The 24,229-nt window shown below is 40.9% G+C and overlaps 1 protein-coding gene across 1 annotated transcript in view; it reads left to right on the top strand.

Annotated features, from left to right (window-relative positions):
- Nucleotides 1–24,229, top strand: part of rint1 (RAD50 interactor 1) — a 65,149-nt gene that overhangs the window by 13,813 nt on the left and 27,107 nt on the right. The window contains exons 6-9 of the mRNA XM_062443373.1: nt 1,191–1,380; nt 10,890–11,000; nt 11,260–11,485; nt 18,660–18,797. Of these exons, the coding sequence (XP_062299357.1) occupies nt 1,191–1,380; nt 10,890–11,000; nt 11,260–11,485; nt 18,660–18,797 (665 nt within the window). The remainder of the gene's footprint in view (nt 1–1,190; nt 1,381–10,889; nt 11,001–11,259; nt 11,486–18,659; nt 18,798–24,229) is intronic.

Raw genomic sequence — 24,229 nt, 5'->3', positions numbered from 1 at the left:
GACAACTTGAAATTCGAAACACGATCAGTAAACCTGCTGTAGCTGTAGTCCATGTGTGATTTACTGTCTATGACATTAATGATGAAATTTATATAGTAAAGCAGGCATATTTTAGCAGCCCACCAATGGTGAGTGACCGAATTATTTTATTCGCCATTATTTTACGCGCATTTGGCGAGTGGCGGTTGCTAATTTTAAACTCTGTCTCCAAACATACAACAAGTCTCTTAAGCCAAGTTAGTTTCAAAATCACAAATTGGCACGAAGGGGTTCTCAAGGACTAAGGATTTATCCTTAAAACCTTCAACTCTAGTAAGGAAATCTCACCCAAAAAGAACTAACAGAGAATGTCAGGAAGAACAACAGAAGAGGGTGAGGACAAATGGACATGCAGTCAATATTTGGTGTGTAAAGAATAGAAAAAGTGAAATAAGAATAGTCTATAATGTATATTCATGGAGCATTTTGAAACCCTCAAACAGATGGAGGAACTGAGAGGACCTTCTCTCCACCATGAAACACTAGGAAGAGAATAGACAACATATACAGGAGATAGAGTAGAAAAAAGGTCCAGATTCAGAACGTATGGTGCTGCAACAGGAAATAGCAGGAAATATGCCACCTTAGTTCTGAGACTTCTACTCTTTCCACAAAATATCAGCAACTTGCTGTGCACTCACATTTAAATGAGCTTCTTCTCCCATCTGTGCAGTGTACACTCGGCACTTGCCACCAAAATACCACACAGACAGGTAAAAACAATTTCAGTGTTAGGAGCCAAACAGTCAGTTATGCCTTCACAACAATAGGGATCTCTGTATTATGTGGGTTTAATAGTTTCATGGGATTTCATTCAGCTGTTGAATGAATACCTCTCACAGAAGAGCATGTGAACCTTCATATACACAAATCAAATCAATGCTGCAGTTTTCTCCTGGTTCCAAGAACAGTTTTTACAGTTTGTCTGAATAAATAAGTTGTGAAAAGATGACACAACTTTACCCTGATGTTTTTTAATAAGAATTTGAGACACTTAAAAGTATATGTTATCAATATGTATTATAAAAAGATGGAGGACAGTAGAATGACAGGACAATGACATGAAACAGGTCCCAAGCAGGATTCAAACTGAGGATGTTCTGAACACTCCAGATATGCCAGAATTTGCTTTCTTTAATCTCTCTTGCTAGTGATGACCTCATATCTCAGAGAGTGTTGGCCTCCAGTCAAAGTGGACCATCTACCCAGCCCGTTTCTTCAGGGACACATTTGTCCCAAGCTCCTCCCCTCTGCCTGCCCATCCAGATTATGCTGCTGCCACTTAGCAGGAGGTTCCGATACCACTTCTATGGGAATCGACAGACCAACTCCCTCAGCAAGGTCTCTCACACACACACACACACACACACACACACACACACACACACACACACACACACACACACACACACACACACACACACACACACACACACACACACCTGCAAACACACATCACTGGAAACAAGTGAACTTGGTTACTGTATTTGTGTCATCCTTGAAATGTTAAACAGTTGACCTATGTATGTATTATACATACATTATAATGATAATCAAAATTGAATTACCATTGGAGCTCTATAGCAAACACATGATGGCAGTAATTCATGTGTCTGCTATGGACCTCCCGTAGCCCTCAGTAGAAAAATCTGGGCCCCTGTACGCAGCCTCAATGGGCCTCCTTTTTTATATAATAAATCCAGCTGTGCGAAAAGCTAAATCAACAAATCAATATATTGCATCTACAGTAGGTTTTGCAGTGGTCAATGAGGGTTTATAACACATTTAAGAAAGTCTGCACAATGTTATATCCCAGTATATGCACAAACGGTGTATGAATGTGAGTGTGAACGTTAGCTCCTCCATCAGGAGTAGTATTTTAACAGGGTGCCTGCTTGGCACCTTGTGTGGCAGGCCCTGTCATCAGTGTAAAGCCCAATTTCCACCGGGTCCGTCAGCAGCGCGGAAGGGCTGCGCTGCGGTCCCCGGAGCTGATCGCTGCCATTCTCATCAATCAGAGTGACCCCACCAGGAACCATTCATTTTTATTGCCTGCTAGTGATAGGGACAGGCTGTTCCATCTTAGAAGATAATTTTTCATATTCTCAACCGGGGGTTAATATAGCTCATTGGGAGAGGCAAGACTATGGGCTTGATTTACTAAGATCCCAAATAAAGGGTGCTACATTGCGTGCACAGTGCAATAGGTTGTACGTTTAGTTAGCATGCCTTTTGAAGGTGATCTACTAAGAATAACTGCGTAAATGAAATCAGGTGCAACAGGGTGCAGACAGCAGTATTTAAATGAGGGTTTTGTGTCTTAATGGAAAGAGAGTGGAAGAGGTTAAAAAATATATTGAGTTAAAACAAAAAAAATACTACCAGAAAAACCACCATATCGGAGAGTATTTGTGACAAAGTCAATGTTGTTAGTAAAACCAAAAATATTAACACGGGTGGAAAAAATCCGTCCTGTGTGTATTCTGTCATTGTGCCTCCATCTCCTCCTCTCCACAGTAACAGCAGTCATCTGTGTGCAGTGTGCAGCAGGTTAATACCTGTCCTTCAAACGTACTATTTAGACACAGTTACCATCAGCAAAATTACCTTTGAGTTTTTTTAAATCACAATGCATGTGTTTTCATCTTGCACACTGGGGTTAAAACGACCCATATTACAGATTCATTATGACAAACGTACTAAATGGACTGCGTGTACTATCTTGCACATTTGAAAGACGCAAGTCTCAACGCGTGGCGTTAGTAGATCAGCTAACATGCCAAATCATATATTGCGAATAGTTCACTTTTTTGAAGGTTAATTTGTATCCTGAGATAGTAAATTAAACTCCAATTTCAAGTTCTCCCTCTTTTCATGTGAGGGGTTGGAGGCACATTTCTTATCAAGGTTGTGAATTGACTCAGTTTAATGTTGTAGTTGCTGCTTCTCCATTTTGTACTTAAGACACAAATGAAATGATTTCCCCTTGCAAAAATGCTTTTAGAGTTTCCCACAAAAGGGAATAGGAGACTAAAATAGTCTCAATAAAAGTTTAATTTTGTCACTAAAGTCTTTATCAGAGAGCAACTGTTAGACGCAATAAACACTATGTTTATATATCTTTAACAACTTTATTCCAGTTCCGTACAGAACAACTCTGTAGCCGCCATTTTCACTGCGACGCCATAAAATCATACACTGCGCACGCGTACATGTGTTCCCAGGGTCAAAGAGTAAACACAAAGAGGGAAAATACAAGTTAACAATCTCCCTATCCTTTTTATATGAAATAATAAAAACAAAATTAAAGTAATACTTGTCAAAAGTTTTCAAATAAATATCATAGTCATCCAGTGACTATAAACAAAAAAATACCTCTTAAGTGACATCCTGGTACATTCAGTGAGTTTGACAAAAGATGAACATATTAACAATGCAAACAAAGTTTTTAGTGCTTTGAATTGTCTGTGCAAATAAAGTTTTCACCACAGATTCCACGGTCCTTCACTTAGTGCTTTCAAAAGCACCAGAGCTGATGCTCCCTTTTTGGTAAGACAGTCAGCGAGTTGGCCTTTTGTGTCTGACCAGAGCATCTCCTTGATTTTCTTACTTTGTATGAGCTCCTTAATGCTGCTTATTTCCAACCTGAGTCTCTTCTCTGGGACCTGTTTTGTTGACTTAAGGGCATCGAACAAAGATCGATTGTCAGTCACACAGACCAACGAAGGAGCATTCAGTTCAGCATTACCAGTGGTGAGCTCAGAAAAAAGAGTTGCAAGAGAAATAGCATTGTCTATTCCATGTGACATAGCAAGTGTTTCTCCTGCGAGGGTGCCTCATACAACATGACTAATTCTCTTGGATTGCCAACAGAGAGGAGAAAACTTCCCTCAAGTTTCCCAAATGTTGAAACTTGAGGGTCACTTTTTCTGACTTAAGCTTGCTGTTAGACCTACTCACTCAACCAGCCCTATCCCAGACTTATCACCCCCTAAGAGTTACATAAAAGGAATGAAAGAATGGCAAGTCAGAGCTGATGGTCATCCCGGTGGCGAATACCTGACAGCTATGCCTACGGTTACTGCAGCTGTAAGCCGTTTTGGATCCTCCCGTAAGGACGTCTCCCGTCAGTGGTCCGAAGAGCCCCAGCGCAGCTCCAGTGAGCCGCCAGCCCAACCGTGGTGGTAAGTATTGTTCAGTTTTATGTGTGTAGTCGTGAAGAGAGAGAGAGAGATATGGATCGGTCGCCGACTCCTGGTTGGTTCCCCGGTTGGTTCCTACACAGTCTGGCGTCTTCTCTCCTCAGGTGCCATGCTCCCTGTGATCAGCTGTCGATCAGCTGTCGATCAGCTGTGACCCATTATCCATCAGTCTTTCCCGCCAAACAAATGGGCAGGGCGTGACCTCTCACACCAGACAACCAATAATGTGCATAGCTGCCAACTCTCAGGTTTCCCACCCAGCTCTGCTCAACCACTAAACCAAAAGGAAAAAGAGAAACCCTAAACCTATCTGTAACACTTATGGATGACTTTATTTACCTCATACATAGACTGCACCGTAGCATTTTTGATATTAGATGCCAAACTACATGAGTCAAACATAACGTCTGGTCTGCTTGGCAACCCAGAGGATCTGTCCTATTTTTGACCTACACTGCTCTTTTTCAGTGTCATTAAGGGGGGCATCCCTCTGTATGTCATGTGCTGGTTGCATGTGAAGGGTTGTAGATTATCAATGTAACTGTGTTGACGCACCTGAACAACAACAGCAGCAAAATCCATCTCAACATAGCAGAAATGCTCATGCTCCTTGCGTCCTAGATGGAATGCAGACTTCAGTAAGGGAATCACATTTGTTGAAAAGTTTTGCAAGCCTGCTCAAAGAAAATCATCTACATGGCATGCAAGTACTCCAGTAATCTTAAACTGCTCGTCTAACCACTGCTGGATCCACCTGCGACATTTTACCACCTGTGCTCAGCATGATCTTCTTTCACTTTGTTATACCAATATAGAGATGCATCAGCAAGACCATATACACATTTCCATAGAACATTTTCACTGCCTGCCTCAGGAGGGGGCCGGATATAAATATCCCTGGACACCTTCATGCCCTGCAAGAATGCAGATTTGATGTCCATAGAATGGACTTGCTACTGGTTTTGACAGATTACTGATAACAATAGCCTAAGAGATTCTAAGGCACAGGTTGGAGAAACTTTCTGTAACTCTTGCATATTAAGCTCTTCAAAACCTCTGGATACGAGTTGTGCTTCAGGCACAATACCCTTGGGAGTTTATTTGACACTACAGACCCATCTGGTGGAGACACATTTTTGGCCTGCATTTTCAACCTCCCGAAACACATTATCGTGCCAATTCTTTATTTCGTCTTGTTTTTCTGCATCAAATGAAATGTCTTCTGTTATGAGTACATCGGCCTCCCTGTCTTCTGACTCAATGTTAAGACTATCAACATGTGACATATCAACTGACTCCTTTTGTCCCTCACTGCCATCAGGTTCAAGATGTTGTAGGTTATACCAGTTTTTGTGCTTTCCTGTGGCTTTTCCTACTCTGCCTAAAACTCTGGCTGTTTGTTGAACGCCGTCATCTCTGCTCACAAATGTTACAGTCTGACCTGTTCTTAACTTTACACCTGAAAAAGGGGCAGGGTTACCACAGGCCCTGTGTTCTGTGTCACTTTGTGTCACATTATTTTGTGTCAGGGGTGGGTGCAACACTTGCAATACTCCTGTATACACCTCCCTGTCACTGATGCCCAAAACGAAGCTGCCCAAACGAAGCGAACCTTAAATGAAAATATACTTTTACTATGGGGGTTGTTCACAGATTTTGCACCAATATGACTATCCAAAGGTGCTTAAATATATTACCTGAAGAAAAGAATATTTAGCATTGTTATTCACTGTCAAGCAATTCTAGAAATGAACACAGAGAAAATAAAGAATAAAAACAAAATAGCTTATAAACATATATATAACCTAAATAAATATCGGTACTGTTATCATTATTTCAAGTGTTTGAACTCCATTCAAAAATATTTTTTTCTTGCTAATCAAAAAATGTTGTCTTCAGTATTCTGCTATACAAGTTCAGGAGAAACTTTTAATGCTGGAATACCAGACGTTGAAATTTTAACCTTCTTCAATGTAACGTCAGGAATTGTTCAGTTTGAGGACTTACTGAACTGGGAGCTGTGAACAAAACTGCTTTTTGTGAATATGTGTTCAATCATTAGTTTCCACTTGGCTGACAAAGTATGAAAGTAACTATGTAGTTAGCTCGTAAACTAATGTGGCTAACGAGTATGGTGAGTTTGTTGTCATGGAGAGTAACATATGGGGATGTTTGTTTACTTTCCAGCATTGCGTCTCATCAACTAAGTCACAACATAGCAAAATCAGCAATCAACAGACTCAATCCACTACCACACCGTCTGCTGAGCTGCAGAAAGATGCTCCGATGCTAACCTTTCAATCTGCTACATTACTGACTGTACTGACAAACTATAGCTGGCTAACACAGACAACAGATGTGAAAAGCATGAGTGACATGGCGGATGTCGGGGGCCGACATAGGGCCCTATTTTAATAATCTATAGTGCATATCATGAAGTGCATGGTGCAAGTTGAATTAGGGTGTATCCAAATCCACTTTTGCTATTTTAACGGCGGAAAAATGGTCAATGCGCCAGGTGCACAGTTCAAAGGGGTTGTACTTAAGTCTCTTAATTAATCATGGGTGTGTTTTGGGTGTAACATGTGGTAAACCAATCAGAGTATCATCCACTTTAGTGGATCGCTATTATAAAGGCACATTTGCCAAGCAATGTGTTTCAAGAACAAAATATTTTACTATTACTTTACTTTTGTTACTGTTGTCGCGACGAAAGTTGGCTGATGAGCTGCTAACCCGACGTGTCATTCATAAAAAGGAAGAATATGGAGTTAAAACCGACCAGTCTGATGAGTGTAGAGGTGTGTACGGTTATACTGTATCAGCCTGGTGTCATCAGCTGATGAAATATACAGTAAGGCTGTGTGTAACGGTACTGCGCTCTGTGCAGCATCTCAGAGGCTGCACAATTATTAGCATATCAGTTCTGCTGCCTCAGATGCTGCCAGGATTTTATGAACTGAAGAACAATACTTTTCACACAGTATAAACAGCTGTGGATCACAAGAAGTCAGAAAACTGGAAAATAAAACTGTAAAAGTCAGTTCACGGATGTCACAGTCATTCCTCGGCAGCTGACAGCACACAAGTGACAAGCGAGAAAGTTGATATGCTGATTCTCAGGTGTCTTAAAAAGAGAGAGCCTCATTGGTACGGCGTAAGAAACACAAGTACATCAATATTCATGAATACTTTTGCATCAACCATTTATGGCTGAATATGGGGCTGATCCACATGTGCACATTTCCAGCTGGACTTCAATTTCTAAAGGGAAATATACATGCTTTTGTGCGTTTGCACAGTTTCATTACAAGATCCAGACTCCTTCAAGTATTCCTACAAAACCTTCATCATCTTGCTTAAAGGTTCTATATATAACTATTTAGAAGGTATTCACATTTATTTATGATTTTTTCTATTGCAAAGAGTGAATGGGTATTAACATAACTTAAAAAATGAGATATTACCCAAGGGTTGTTGGTTGTGTATATCAGCCTATAGGCTAATCTTTATCAGAGCTTCCCAGGACAGAAATTCGATAGAAATGCAAAGGATCTGACGTTTTTGCATGCTCTCAGGTACTTTGCCTCTCTCCCACTTATGTCAACAACCAGAATAACGACACAGCACAGCAAAAACGGTGCTATCCGACTAGTAACACCCTGCAGATACTAGTTCTCCAGCTAATGAGACGGCTGGGTGCCAGCATCATTCACAACACCTTTCACAACAAAAATGGCCGCAATGGGCAGTCGCCCACTCCCGAGTGCACACATCTAAAACATTATTTCCAAAACCAAGTAGCAGAAAAACAGGCTCTAGAGCAAAAGCATAACTTGCACCTTTTGTTTTTTCCGTTGGTAGTCCAAAGGTAGTAATAAGCACGCATGTGCTTGTGTGTGAGCATACAGCAACAGTGGAGATGGGAGGGGCCTCACTTGAAATCATTTCGCACTATGAGCACGCACGCAAACATAAAGGCTTAATGTCGTGTTGCACTGGTGTGTCTTATTCCTACATACAGAACATTTTTTTGTAACTTCAATTGGCAATTCAGAACTACAGTCCCTGACAAAAGTCTTGTCGCTTGGGTACAAGTTGACCTTAAGTGCCCCTCAAATATATGTCTAATCATTTTTTTTTACAAGAAATGGCTAATTTCAATCCCAACAGCTTTTGAAATAATGTTTTGGTGCCAAACGAAACTACTGAAAAGCATTCTAACGTTCACAGCTTGGTAAAGCCCACTGAGTCAGTTTTTACAAAGACAAAAGTCTTGTCGCCTTGTCATATGATGCACCCAATCCTAGATTACAGCCTCACCTGTGATCAATAATTGATCAATCAATTAGTAGGTGTGTATAAGAAGAACCCCAGCACACCAGACCTTCACATCAACTGCAACTTGACCTCTGACAACATGCCTAAGATTCACCCTCAGACGTTGATTATCAAGAGGCTGAAGACCAGATCCACTGCTGAGGTGGCAGACACCTTCAATGTGTCTCAGCGTCAAGTACAAAGAATAAGAAAAAGATTTGAAGAGACTGGAGATGTTTTTGACAAGCCCAGGTCCGGCAGACCCCCAAGACAACTGCTCGGGAGGACCGTTTGTTGGCTCGAAAATCCAAGGCCAGCCCCTTTTCCACTGCAGCAGAGCTCCACCAGGCCTGGTCACCTCAAGTCCCCGTATCAACCAGAACAGTTTGTAGAATTCTGTCTCGAAATGGCCTCCATGGTCGAATCAGTGCCCAGAAACCAGCACTAAACAAAAGGCAATTAAAAAAATGTGTGGCATTTGCCAAGGCCCACAGCCTGCTAAAAGGATGGACGCTGGAAAAGTGGCAGAAGGTGGATTACACAGATGAATCTTCGGTAGAATTACATCACAGCCGCCGCAAATATTGCAGGAGACCTGCTGGAGCCCGCATGGATCCGAGATTCACCCAGAAAATGGTTAAGTTTGGTGGCGGAAAAATCATGGTCTGGGGTTACATCCAGTATGGGGGTGTGCGAGAGATTTGCAGGGTGGAAGGCAATATCAATAGCCTAAAATAGTATCAGTATTAGCTACCTCTTACATTCCCAACCATAAAAGGGGTCATTTTTTGCAGCAGGATGGTGCTCCATCGCATACTTCCATCTCTACGTCAAATTTCCTCAAGGCGAAGAAGATCAACATCATTGAGCATGTCTGGGGTAGAATGAAAGAGGAAGCATCGAAGATGAAACCAAAGAATCTTGATGAACTCAGCATGTAAGACTGCTTTCTTTGCTATTCCTGATGACTTCATCAATAAATTGTATGATTCATTGTCGAACCGCATGGATGCAGTCCTTCAAGCTCATTGAAGTCATACAAGATATTAAATATGGATCCCACAGCACCACTTCTTAATTCACTGATGTTATGCAACATATTTTTGTATTTGAAGTAAATTATTTGTTCAATTTTCACATTACTCTCTTAACTTTTGTCTTGCCAAAATCAGACCTTTCTGTGTTCATTAAATGATCAATCTTTCTTCAGTGAAGCAAATTTATTTTAGTATATTAAACATAATTTGGGAGGGTTTTAGCTTTCATATGAGCCATTTCTAAAACCAACGGATTAATTAAAATTCAGGTTATAAGCTGTTGTTTCTACAAAATGGATAAGTGACAAGACTTTTGTCAGCAACTGTAAGCTTCCGTACCGTTGATTTGACTCGCTATCGAGTCATCGTCATCTTATAGGTTTATCAGGTCCCTAATACCAACTACACAATAGATAACTCTGCATCATGCATTATCATTCATACGGTTCCAGAACCAGTTTCCCTTGTGTCTTGTTTATAATTGTTAAGTACTTATAGCTGTAGTTTTAGTGATAAATGTATATGTAACTGAAGTGGACTTGTTGGTGTTTTTTTCTGCTTGCATCTCAGTCATTTACCTTAAAAGACCTATGCCTTCACAAAATCATAATTAAAAGTATTAACAATCATAATTGTAATCCACCTGTCTTGTGTGCCCCCCAATGATTGCCTCCCTTTTTTTCCTACATATACTGCTAGTAAGGAGTGCAGCAAGTTCCCCTGTCAAAGTGAATGGTACAAACTCCCACACTTTCTTCTTGTGGAAGCAGCCTGATTAGATGCAAAATGGCCTCCTCCCAGTCTGTGATTGCCTGGTTTTGTGGTACGTTTATATGTACGCTGTGCCAACACGAGCGAGTATTCAGGCAAAGTTGAGAGCAGCGCACGGGTGCCTGCCATCGCACAAAGCAGAGATTGAGCGAGCGTGTAGGAAGAGTTGAACGTGAACACATTTTTGTTTGCTCAGCTTAATATTTTCTATCAAAATATAAAGTTTGTGCTTGCAAGAGTCCCACTGCGTGCTTAGAAAAGTCCCACTGTGCGCTCACTAATGTGACACAAAAATAACGCCATATACAATGCAAATAAAAAGTATTTACCCCCACTCCCCTCTTGGATGCTTTGCTTTTGAAAGCCAGCTAAATTTAACCTTAATTCACCAATCAGTCTTTAAGAACAAGAATCTTCCATTTGTGGACCTTGATCAAATACAAGTCATCTATAATTGATTACAAAAGCCATTGGCAAAGCTGTAGAACCCTAGACTCATCCTATATGTGTGCATTTTCAGCCAGAGTGGTACCTCACACAGGTTCTGATGTGGATGGGGAACAACTCAACCTTTATGGAGGAGAAGATCCAACCCATCCTAGACCAAGCTGGGGTCACCATTCGTGCCAGGGTAAGCTGTTATATAATGCTCAACTCCTACTCTTCTACAAATGCTCTTCTTGAGCGATTTGTTTGCTTTTGTTAAATATAGTCCAAACAGAGTTACTTGACTTATTTTAGACCCGGGATGGAGTGCTCTTGTTTTTCATACTGAAAAGCAAATCTCTGCACTCTTAGAAATAGTTTTTAATAAAATATGTATATGACACTTGTGATGACAAGAATTTACAGATAAAACTGGTAAATATATTGTGTTTATGTGCTTGTAGGTGGAGCTGTGTCGAGGTCTGTTGTCTCTTGTCCAGGAGAAGGTGGCCACGGATGCCTCTAAGCTGCTTTATGATGATGCACTCTTCTGTCACTTGGTTGAGGAAGTACTGCAGTTTGAGAAGGAGCTGCGAAGTAACCAGTCATACCCAGCAGTGCTACCTGGATTGCTTCATCTCCTGCTTGAGGAAACAACCCTTCAGAAGTGGCTCTCTGTGGAAAAGAAGAGTAAGTTAGGATATACAAGGGTACTTAATTGCAATATCCCGATCAGTGTTATCTGGCATATATTTAGGGACCGAGCCGAAAGGCAAGAGGGCGAGGACTCCAGAGGAGTCTGGCGAAAGCGCCACCTAGAAACACTAAAACGGGCACTACGCCTGATAGGAATGTCGTTGAAAGATCAAACCAAAACTCAATTGTGAGTCTTATCAAGACCTACAAATCACGCGCTGACACCACTTTGCCGTTACATGTGGGATTTTCGACGATTTTACAGGCATACTTTCAGTTACAGACTCCATTCAAACGTCAAAATGTAGCCACAAGTCTCATCTATAGATGTGTGTAATTTGGTCTGGCTATGTTTTATACTTTTTGATCTGCAGAGAGAGAGAGAGAGAGAGAGAGAGCTGAAGGCAGTTAAATACCCCTGATGGAAACATTTCCGCTTCGCCACGGCCCGACATGCGCAAGGGGGCGTAGATGATTACGTTCCTAACCGGGTTCTGGATCATGGTCATGTTGGTGACAGATTTCAAAATTAGTGCACAAAAAATAGGAAAACAAGAACCCATTACCACGGCTACAATGACAATAATCCCAATGATAGGGGCATATGCTCAGAATCCATGCAATGGTGGGGAATCCTCCAAAGATTCAAATAGCCTCCTGTGGTTCGTGCATCTTTATGGTACCTACAATTCCTTCTTGGATCTCTCTAAGGTTCCAAATTGAAACAGTTAAATGACCGAGACCTTTGGATTCGGATGGAAGATATGTGCAGCATCCTTCTCCAACACTGCCGCAGACTCCTCCTTGAGCAGCTGTCTATGCATCTAATGCAACACGATTATCAATAGCAAATTGACGAATTAAAGCAAGTTCATTATTAATAGGCCGAAAACCCAGAACTATAGCATTAGCAACTAATGCTAAGTCATGTCGTGTAAGTGCAATGAAATAATTGTTAGCATACTGTAATTGCGTATTCCAAAATATGATTTTGAAGACTAGCTGGGAGTATGTATGAATTTGATAATCATTAGGTAAGGCATACTATTGATTTTCCAAATCTACAGGGTTCTTGTTCTTAAGATGTATATATCCCGTGACTTCAGATAGGTCTCTTTTAGATCTTGGGGAATTCTTTATGATTTGGAAGTAATTCAACAGGTTCTACCACGTAATTTACATCATCATTTAATGTACACAATGCACATCTTCCTTTAAATAAACGTGGTAGACTGCTTCATACGTAAGTTCCACAACACCAGTGGAAACCTGGGGTTATGGCTAGTGGAAACCTGGGGTTATGGCTATACCCATTATGGATAACATTGTGTAATCACTAACATGATCAAGCATGATGCAGCATTGTTGGGGCTTTAAGAAACCCATGTTTTGTCCTATCCGGGTGGTTTTCCATTTACACAAACATAATAATAATTATTATTATTATAATAATACATTTTATTTGTATTGCACTTACATTTCAGCAATCTCAAAGTGCTACAGAGAAGAACATTTAAAAGGAGATACCTATAAAAGACATTTAACACAATGATTTCGTAAAAAGATGCAGTCTGTGGGGCCCTCAGGTGGTCAGGGAGGGTGTTCCACAGCCTCGGAGCTGCAGAGGAAAAGGCCCCATCACCCATGGTGCGGAGCTTGGTTTTGGGGGCTTGGAGGGTGTTTATTGTTGCAGAACGGAGGGTGTGTGAGGAGGTCTGGGGGGTGAAGAGTTCCTCGAAGGTATAGGGATCATGTCCGTGAATGCACTGGTGGGTGAGGAGGGAGACCTTGTACTCAATTCTGAGTGGGACAGGGAGCCAGTGAAGAGATTTCAGGATGGGAGCGCACCCCCATCAGGATCCTGGCAGTGCTGTTCTGGATGTACTGCAGTCTCTGTATGCTCTTGCCAGAGATCCCGATTAGGAGTGCATTACAGTAGTCCAGTCTGGAGGAGACAAAGGCGTGGACAAGCTTCTCTGCATCTGCCAGGGTCAGTGTTGGATGGAGTTTGGCGATGTTCCTGAGGTGGTAGAAAGATGTCTTACAGAGGTGTTTGATGTAAATGGTAAATGGACTGTACTTATAGCGCTTTTTTAGTCATTCACCCATTCACGCACATTCATACACTGATGGCAGGAGCTACCACGCAGGGTGCCTACCTGCTCATCAGGGAGAGCTAACCATTCATTCTCATTCACACACCGTTGGCGCAGCAACGGGAGCAATTTGGGGTTAAGTGACTTGCCCAAGGACACATCGACATGTGGGCTGGAGGGAATTGAACTGCCAATCTTCCAACTGGAGGACGACCGCTCTACCTCCTGAGCCACAGCCGCCCTGTGGGTGTCAATGGTGAGTTGAGGGTCCATTTTAACACCCAGGTTTGTGAAAGATTAGGAAAGGGGGATGTTTTGGCGAGAGAAGGTGATACTGGTGATGGTGGAAGAGCGGAGCTGATGTGGTGTGCCAACTAGGATGGCTTTTGGAACTGTTCAGCTGCAGAAAGTTGAGCTCCATCCACGCCTCTATCTCCTCCCGGCTGTAAAACTTACTGTAGCTGAGGATTTAATCGGCGTGATTGATAAATCAACAAGTGTATATTTCTCATAGAAACTGGGACATCCCATTAGTGAGGGATAATGTTCTAGGACATTAAATTTTGTAACATGCATTACAAAAAGAACATATCTCTTTTATTGACTAATTGAGAGGTTTGAGTAAATGAAATATTGAGTCATTTTATGGAAAACATTATTTAGTTTCTGAACTAGATTGGTAGTTTTTTTTTTTCCATCCAAATCCACTTGATTCAGTTTCAATGACACACTGGACTGATTTTTTTACTCAAAGGACATTTTAAGTCTTTTTGTCTTAAGCATGAAATAGTTGTTCCAGTATCCACAAAATTCACAAAAATACACCTTTTTTTCCCCCTGATATTTGTAAGCTGTAAGCAGGAGGCTCAATAAGCGTATGGAGGCCTGGATATAATGGGATTGCGGCATCAGTCGTATGATTGACAGCAGGGTGTGTTGGGTCGTATTTCCATGTGCACCGTGAGTAAGCAGAACATTTATGCATCAAAATGTATAGGGAAATCTGCTTAACCCTGTTTAAGGTGCACGCTGACTCGTTGTGACGCCAGTTGAGAGTAGATGTTCTGTGATGATCTTGAAGACGCAAAGATTAGGTTGAATCAGGAGTTTTTTCTTCAATCTCCTTTCCCCAAACTTTTATATAAAACCAATTTTTATAGTGAACTATGTTCAAAACAAAACACATAAACAATGGAGGACATTGAGGCTTTCTGTCACACACAAAGCAAGAAAATAGAGCCGTATGGCTGTAACTATGGTTGTAACGCTGCTGCCGGTATTTAAAAATGCCGGGTTTGATTCTTGTGTGGGACGGCTCATGGCGCTTCCAGCGACAACTATTCTGACCAATCAGCGGCCAGCATGGTGTCGACGTCACATTTTAGTACCTGTCTTGGCTCGCTTGGAACCTCACCAGAGCAGGTACTAAAAAAGTATACAGGTACCAGGTACTCTCCCTAGTGGAAACGCAAAAAGAACCGAGTCGAGGCGAGGCGAGTCGTGCTGGAACTGTGTAGTGGAAGCGCCATTAGTATTTATTTTTTTTAAATCAGAAAGCTGTTGTACTACAGTCATGTGAAAAAATTAGGACAACCTACGAAAGCCTGTGTGTTTTTTTTTAACATATTTGGACATATGGATATTTAATATCAATTTTAACAATACTGAGAGATTCAAGTAAACATTAAAAACTGAAGAAAAGACTTTTAAAAACGTTCTGTAAAATGTAATTTAAAAAGAAAAAATGCCATTTCTGGTGAGGAATAAATTAGGACATCCCCACATTTATTCCCACTTAAAATGGACAAAAGCACACACAGGTGTATCATATCAGGAGCACATGATCAGAACATTGTTACTCATCATTTTGAAGGAGGCTTGCCTTATTTAAACCTCAGACATTTAGTTTGGTGTGCCCCTGACTGTTGAAGTGAGAGTAAGCACCATGGTGAGATCGAAAGAGCTGTCTGAGGCCTTCAGAAAGAAGATTGTAGCGGCTTATGAGTCTGGTAAGGGATTTAAAAAGATCTCAAAAAATTTGAAATCAGCCATTCCACTGTCTGGAAAATAGTCTACAAGTGGAGGACATTCAAAACAACTGCCAACATGCCCATGTCCATACTGTTGATATGCCTCTACAATCAGAAAGAGACTACACAAGTTTAATTTCATGGGAGGTGTGCAAGGAGGAAACCTTTACTCTCTAAGAAAAACATGAAGGCCAGACTGAAGTTTGCCAGAGAGAACATAGACAAAGACCAGGACTTCTGGAATAATGTTCTTTGGACATATTAATCTAAAATTGAATTATTTGGACACTGTAATGTTCAATACTAGTAGTGCTACAGCAGGACCTTTACTTTGAAATGCACCTGGACAGGAACTGGAGAGAACTAGAGAAGGAAGTAGCTCGAGTAGCTTAGGTGTGCAGAGCGGAAAGTAAATAAACCAGATGGCATGACCAATGCTCCTGAAACAACTGTGTACCTCATTTATTAATACAGACATATAGTCACAACAGACACCAGAACAGAGGACATGTTTGGCGTAAACTAAATACAGCATTCCAGGAAAAGAACCTCATATCAACTGTGAAGCATGGAGGTGGAAGTGTTATGGTTTAAGGATGCTTTGCTGCAGCAGGACCTGGCCAGCTCACCATCCACCATGAATTCTACTGTGTATCAGAGGGTGCTTGAGGAACATGTGAGACCATCTGTAAAAAAAAAAAAAAAAAAAGGACCAAGGACTGGCTGAAAACTAAGAAATGGAGAGTCCTGGAATGGCCATGTCAAAGCCCAGATCTTAATCCCATTGAGATGCTGTGGGGTGACTTGAAACGGGCTGTACATGCAAGAAACCCCTCAAAAATCTCACAGCTGAAAGAATTCTGCATTGAGGAGTCGGGCAAACTTTCCTCAGACCGATGTCAGAGACTGGTAAATTACCAGAAGCTTCTCACTGAAGTTATTTCAGCCAAAAGGGATAACACTAGCTATTAGGAGGTAGGGTGTCCTAACTTTTTCCTCAATTAGAATATGCATTTTTGTTTATATCTTTTGTTTAATGAGATCTGAATCATCTTAAATATGCTTAAATCAAATGCCATACATTAGTATTGTAGCCGACACAGCATCAGTATGGCTTAGAACATCATCTGGTCAGAGTCAACTTTGATCCTGAGATAAGTAAAATGGACCAGGTTTGATATAAAGACTGACTAAGTCTCTCTCTTGGATAAAACAAAGATTCATTAACATTCAACGAAGAAACCCAAAGTGACAGAACTACATAAAAAAGTAACATAAGACAGATTTCGGTGTCTCCTTCGGACGTCAGAACTTCGGTGAGACTTCACTTCCCTTTTCTACCATCAGTTTAGAGTCATACAGACCACCGTCATAAAGTAAAGAGACATTGCACATTCCTGAGTTATCCTTGATGTTATGTTTACATTATGATGATAATCAATTATCTATCATAAAATAAGTAGAATGTGCACAACAATATGTTATGCTGGATCATATTAATTCTTTTCATGTTTTAATGATTTGCAGCTTGATGAATGAAGCTGATGCCATATCAATGCAAGAATAATGCATCCTGTGTTCTGTTACTGTATTATAGTGTGCATTTTATAATCAGGATCAAATAATGAATGAATGATGATGATGAAAAGTTTCGCGGTAAAAGCTGGAAATTAGATCCTCAGAGTAGCTGTGATGAATCTGATTGACTGACTACCAAGCCCTCCCCAGGGAGAAAAACCAGCTGCACCCTTTGAACCCAGCTTTGCTTCAGGTTTGCCCTGCTCATGCTCATCTTCACCACACACACTCTTCCTTTTATCACCTTTATATTACTCTTATTCTTTCAACCTTCAAGTTATTCTTTATCTTAGTTTGTGCGCCAATTTTTATTCTTAATTACGTTTTTGTAATCCTGTATTTTTTGTCAGCAAACGTACAGAGAAAAAACCTTGAAAGTAAGCAGGTCACTTTAAGTTTGCGTTCAGCCTGTTTTGAAATTTTTGAGGATTTTGACATGTGGCCAGCACTGAGATTTCGCCAGAAAGTTTATTAAACAGTGAACGAGTTAAAGTGGACTTTTTCCTCCATCTGTCATCAACCTATGAGAGCTTTTCGGCAGATAAACTCTGTCAACCCTACGACTGATCATAACAGAGAGGGACGAAGTCTGCAGGCAGACTTATCATCACCGGACAAGGCACAGGCCAGTGGACCTGGACCATCCTCACAGCAACCCGCCCGGACCGGTGACGCTCTTTGAGATCTTCCACTTGGTGTGCGTAAGCATGGTTCTGAAGAACGGACAGCTGAGGGCCTCCATCGATGAAAGTAGGATCCAAATATTGCATCAATCAAGGGTTGATGTCAGATCGAGTAATTCAAATTTTTTTTAACAGTATAACTCAGTAAAACCTAGCTTCCACAAAATTACATATCCTTCATTTTAAATTCGTCATTCACCATCATCTTTCATTCGTGCCACTATATCGAGTGACAATCTGTTGAATTCATATTGTATTGACAACTCATCATTACATTTATATTTTCATCATTTATTAGTAGTGTATAGTTAATAAAATCCATAAAATCCACTCAATTGTGTGTGTGTATTCTTTGAAGTGATACAGGGTAACTATTGAACCGTTGAGCCACAAATTTGACTGATTTATCAAAATGTATTGATTTATGAAATTAAATAATTAACCCATTTTTTTCTTACCAAACCTGATAAGTAGTTCCCCTTTATTTACGAGAGCTTATTGATTAAACATCCAAAATTGTTACAGTACAACATTTATAGTATATACGTAAATATACCTTCTCACAACATTAATTATGTATTTTGCTAGCTAGTTAGAACTAATCTTCCAACAGCAACAGTGTACAAGTTCATAGCCCCAACACTCAAAATGTATCAAAGATAAAAGATCAGCATGTCAGCAGTGGCACAATAATTGATTTTTATTGAGATCGCACAATATATGATTTTCATGCTCTCTGTATGCTTGTTCATAATAACTGTGTATTCCTCTTTAAATACAGTGGCAGTGGAGAAAGTGGATTCCATGCTGTCATCGGAGGGGGCATGGAGCTCGCAATACAAAGATATCAGTGATATGGATGAGCTGAAGGCTCCAGATTGTGCTGAGACTTTCATGACTCTGCTGCAGGTCATCACTGGTAAGGCTATTCATTAAAAAAAAAATCTTTTCATGTTACACTCAGTATCAGCACTGACTTTAATTTGAAAAGCATTATATACATATATTACAGCAGATAATTTGCTACATTATATTGAAAATGTTCCTAATATTTTGCTCCCCTCATGTATGTTAATAAGGTGTACAAAATGCTACTGCTCCAGCAGTAAACTTGAACTAAGTATTATTCAAAACAGAAAGTAAAGGCCAAGTAAAGTCTCATTTCCAAGCAATATATTTTACCTTTGTAAATCTGAAGTAATTCCTCATGTCTTGACGTCATACTGATCTTCATGTAAACTAGGGATCACTGTTGACGAAGCAATCTGTCAACAGATGTTGAGCCAGGACATCACGTCTCTTGCTTGCTTGGTACTATGTTAACTGAAAAATCCACCAAATGTCCACTTAAATATAATCATGTGTTTTACATTTTTATTAAATGGTGCATTCATTCTCATTATAATGGCATTTGATAACAAAACCTTTACAGTATGTCAATCAATCAGTCAATCAATCAAACAATCAATCAATCTTTTTTTATATAGCTCCAAATCACAACAAAAGTAATCTCAAGGCACTTTACATATAGAGCAGGTCAAGACTGAACTCTGTAAATTTAAATTAAAGAGACCCAACATTCCCACATGAGCAAGCACTTGGCGACAGTTCTAGCACTCCTTGGCTCGACTTGACTCTACTCGTTCTTTTTTGCGTTTCCACTAGGGATAGTACCTGGTACCTGGTACTTTTTTAATACCTGCTCTGGTGAGGTTCCAAGCGAGCCGATACTAAATGTGACGTCAACAGACTGCCGGCCACTGATTGGCCAGAGAGTCTTCACTGGAAGAGTCATGAGCTGTCCGACACAAGAATCAAACCCTGCATTTTTAAATACCAGCAACAGCGTTACAGCCATATGGCCTAATTTTTTTGCTTTGTGTGTGACAAAAAGCCTCATACAGCAGCAAGTACACATCGCCTCCATGCCTTCCATTGTTTATGTGTTTGTGTCGCGTATAAAACGAAGTCACGGCAGTTTCGCGCAGCCGTGCTATGACGACCCCGCCCACGTTGAGGAGGTACTATAGTGATGGAAAAGGTTGTTTCTGGTACTGTACCGAGTCGAGCCGAGAAGTGCTAGAACTGTATAGTGGAAAAGCGCCATTAAAGCTGCAGTCTGTAGTTTTGAGAAAATAGTGGACTTTGAAAATTTGAACGAGTACAGCCTCTAGGTCCCTCCTCCTTCCTCTCTGCTGCGCTGCAGCCCTGCCTTCTAAGCCCCTCCTCACAGAGGAACCTGCCGTGCATGCTGCAGGCACATGAAGGCTCGTCCCCAGAGGAAACCTGTTTGACCAGTGAGAGCACGCGCTGCACAGGGGAGGAGCGCTGCCGAGTGAGAGCACGCGCTGTGCGGGGGAGGGGGGCTGCCAGCAGCGTGTGTACAGCGTCATTGACACTCCTCCGGGCTCTGATTGTTTTTTTTACTTTGGAGCGAATGGATTCTTGCAAATTGTTTTACGACCACTGTGTGGACCCAGAGACTGTGAAGTCTGTCACAGCTTATCTGTATCTTATTTTACTGTCAGATCATAATGACAATTTTAGCAAATATAACACAAAAATAGTTACAGACTGCAGCTTTAAATTGTTTATACATGCATTGAGCAGACATTTCAGGCAGCCTTTAAAGTGTTGCCAGTTTGCACACTGAGGAGGTGCAGTTGCCAAAGCTTCATGCGCAGAGTCCTCTGATCTGTGAGCCAATGTGAAGAAAATAGGGTTCCCTGCTACAAAGTGGGTTTCCTTGGCATGTCACAATTTTTTCTGCCACAAAAGTTGTATTTGTGAGGAAATATTAACTCATCTTCAAATATAGTTTTAGATACTGATATAATATCCTGTACTTGTTAGCATGTCCAACAACCTGGCACTGTAATCTCTACTTAATGAGCAAAGAAAGAGAGGAGAGTGCTTTTAACACACTTAAAGGTCCGCAGTTGTATTCCTCTCTATACATTGAGGTCTGAGGCTGCTAGAGTTCACATTTGTTGTGGGGTACAGAGAGGGGAAGCATAATGTAAAGGATATTACTGTAAAAACCGGTGTATAAGACGCACCTTAAATGCGATTTTGTTTCATTTAAAAGTGGGGTGGCTCTTATACCCCAGTGTGTCCTATACAGGAGTAAAATGCAGAGAGAGGTTGGATCTGGATGTAATTATAGGTCTGTAAAAGGCTGACCACACTAAGAACAATTACTATAACTATAAAGATAACAATACGAGCATCCACACATATGACCTGTAAACAGCGGTGTCAGTCACGTGTTCGCGCTCCAGCTGTGTCGACAGCTAATGAAAATAGAAAAAAATAAAATCCAGGCGGGTTCACAGGCAGCTGCTGATTCAGTGTGTTGATCAGAAGTATTTCATACACTAATTCGAGACAGCAGCAGATGTTGAAGTGCGATATGCAATAGTGCACAGATGAGCAGCTTTTATTGAGCTGTGGCAGAGACACACAGTGTGAGCACAGATCTGAAGAATAAAAGATTCACTAACTTTGTTGTTTTTCCACTGGATGGATCAGAGGGCGATGCTTTGTTTGTCCATTGGGACTGACACAGAGTCCTAGTACAGTGAGTCTTGGAGTGACTTGGGGGCAATATATGTGCACAGCAACAGCACTGATGAGTTTTTGGGACTCAGTGACAATTTGGTTTGGGTACTGAGTGAACTATGTCGGTACTACAGCATATTGATTCCTGTCCAATCAAACGGTGCCAAATTTCATTATATTCAGACTCATCGTTCTTGAGCGAACGCACGAGCACATGTCAGAGCGGGATGTTGTGTCCCTGTTTGACAGATTAATATTTCATGCTCATGGGTGCAATACCGCCAGTAACCATTTTTTTGTGTGTGTTAAATTTATCTTTATCTTTGCTGGACAGGTACCGCTAACATTTCACTACACATTACTCTGTATAATTGTGTTTGGTAATTATAGCATATTTTTATATGTTCATATTTTCATACTTTTATATTGTTTATTGAAATGTTCAAAATAATTAGACAAAAAGATTTCAAGTGAGAATATTGGGACTCGGTTGGGTTGATACTTCAGGAGTTACAGATTTAGAGTCAAGTACCCAAATTAAATACCATTGAGTACCAATATCGAACACCGGGTACCTGTACTGGTATCGGTTTAAATGTGAAAGGTACCCAACCCTTGTGAGCATACAGCTACTCACTATATCAAATATGTAAAGTTACATTGTTCTTTTAAAAGGTTTAATTGAAACTCAGCCTAACCTGAACCCAGTCTGAGTTAATACACCGATCCAGTTCAGTTAAGAAAATCATTAACGGACAATTAACCATTAACCCGACACACTGTTTCAGGTGTAATATGTCTCAATCTCAATCTTTATTTGTATAGTGCCAAATCACAACAAAGTCATCTCAAGGCACTTTACACAGGCACTTCAGGTTTTAATTTTAAAGAGACCCAACATTCCCACATGAACAAGCACTTGGTGACAGTGGCAAGAAAAAAACTCCCTTTTAACAGGAAGAAACCTCAGGCAGAACCAGGCTCAAAGTGGGCGGCCATCTGCCTCGACCGGTTGGGGTAGAGAGGAGAGAGAGGAAAGATAGGAGAGAGAAGCATATTGAAATCAACATTGAAGTTAGAAGCTCCGGGGCAGGAATCTATCATCCCGACGCCTACAACCCCGGTTTACCTGTGAGACGAGAAAGCACAGACAACTCCAGGGAAGAAGTTTAGGTTATTGAATGCATTAGTGGTATCCACCTGCAATGGTACTTAGCGCCCGAGCACAAAACGATTGAAGATCTAATGGGCCTACTGTCCAAAAAATCAGGAACATCATCTATGGACTCAGCTCGATTGCTATTTTCTCCTTCAAACTCAAAGACAGCCAAGCCTTTGCCGCTGGATCTGAGTGCTCCATGAGGCGGAGTGGTTCTTTGTTATAAACGGAAACGTTATATCTCCAGCATTGGAAAGCAGCCTCTCTGCTACACCATTAGCTCTGGGAAAGACATCACTGTCCAACAAGCTGAGCAGGGGCAGGGTTGTTGAGGTGAGACTGACCGAGTTATTTTCTTCTCACCTCAGAGTTAGTTTAAGTTGTTTAATGCTGCATTGTGTGCTGGTCAGCTGGTCTCCTAGATACTGCTGGAATTTGCTTCACTGCTGTTAGTGACGGTGTAGAAAGTTCACAGTGTACTGCATGTTTGTTTCACAAAGGTAATTATTTAGTCATTAAATAAAAACATTCTTGCAACCACTGCTGTTCTAAACTGGAACCATTTTCGATTCCCATCCCTAGCTGAGACACTTGTATGTTTCTGTTCAAATATAAGTTAAGTTGACTTTGCTGCATTTAGGAATGGAGCTGAGAGCAGGAAACACAGTCACTCTGTGTAGTGCTGCTGTCCTTCACATCCATCATCTCACATCAATTCATTTAGAAATAGCAACAGCTAATGGGGAATCTCCAACACTCAGTTATCCAGGCAGCCAATGGTGTAACTTAATCACTCAGGGCCCTACCTTGCGCCTGGTGCATCACGTGCCTCGGCTTGCACTCATCTGTATGCCTGTGAGCATACACTTATCTGTGCACCTATGGGCGTGTTGGTCTCAACATGAAGTATGGTTAGGCACATTGTTGGTGCATTGATTTTGATTTTGAGTTAGAAGAAATCGATTGCCCTGTTTGTGAATGTTTGTGTGGCAGCACACAAACATACACAAAATAAAAGGATTAGATCAATGATGATGTATATTTTTTTTAATTAACATTAATTCATAATGTTTAGTCAGAATATTTAACAAAAATAATTAATTGCAAAAATAACTTCCACTACTGTGTAAGTTGGAAGGAAGGGGGGGTCAGCACTTTGGAGAGTGCCACTGCGGACAGTCCTAATAACTGTATGAGGGGTTAACAATATTTAACCAGTGTTTCCCCTAGAAATGTTTGTAGCAGCGGTGCTGTGTGTCGGTGACCTAGAAACACTAGGGGGGTCCCGGGGTATGCTCCCCCAGAAGAAAATTTTGAAAAATAATAGGGCTGCAACTAACGATTATTTTGATAATCGATTTATCATTCGATTAATCGATTAATCGGATAAAAAAATATTTTTTAAATTTCCACCCCTTCATTCAAAAACAACAACATTATTAGGGCCCGAGCGGCGACTGCAAGTCGCCTGGCGAAAGCCCTATTGAAATTCGTTCATGCCCCAACGTGCAAGTGACCCCAAAGTGCAAGTGACCCCAAAGTAATCAAGTAATCAAGTAATCATGTGGAATGGAAGACCCCCGGGGAAAAATGCTATATTGAAATTGTAATGTTTATTATTATTATTATTA

The sequence above is a fragment of the Scomber scombrus genome, chromosome 22, assembly GCF_963691925.1.
Source record: "Scomber scombrus chromosome 22, fScoSco1.1, whole genome shotgun sequence".
Lineage (NCBI taxonomy): Eukaryota > Metazoa > Chordata > Actinopteri > Scombriformes > Scombridae > Scomber > Scomber scombrus.
Note: the sequence above shows the minus strand (reverse complement) of the source record. Positions and strands in the feature narration are given on the sequence as shown.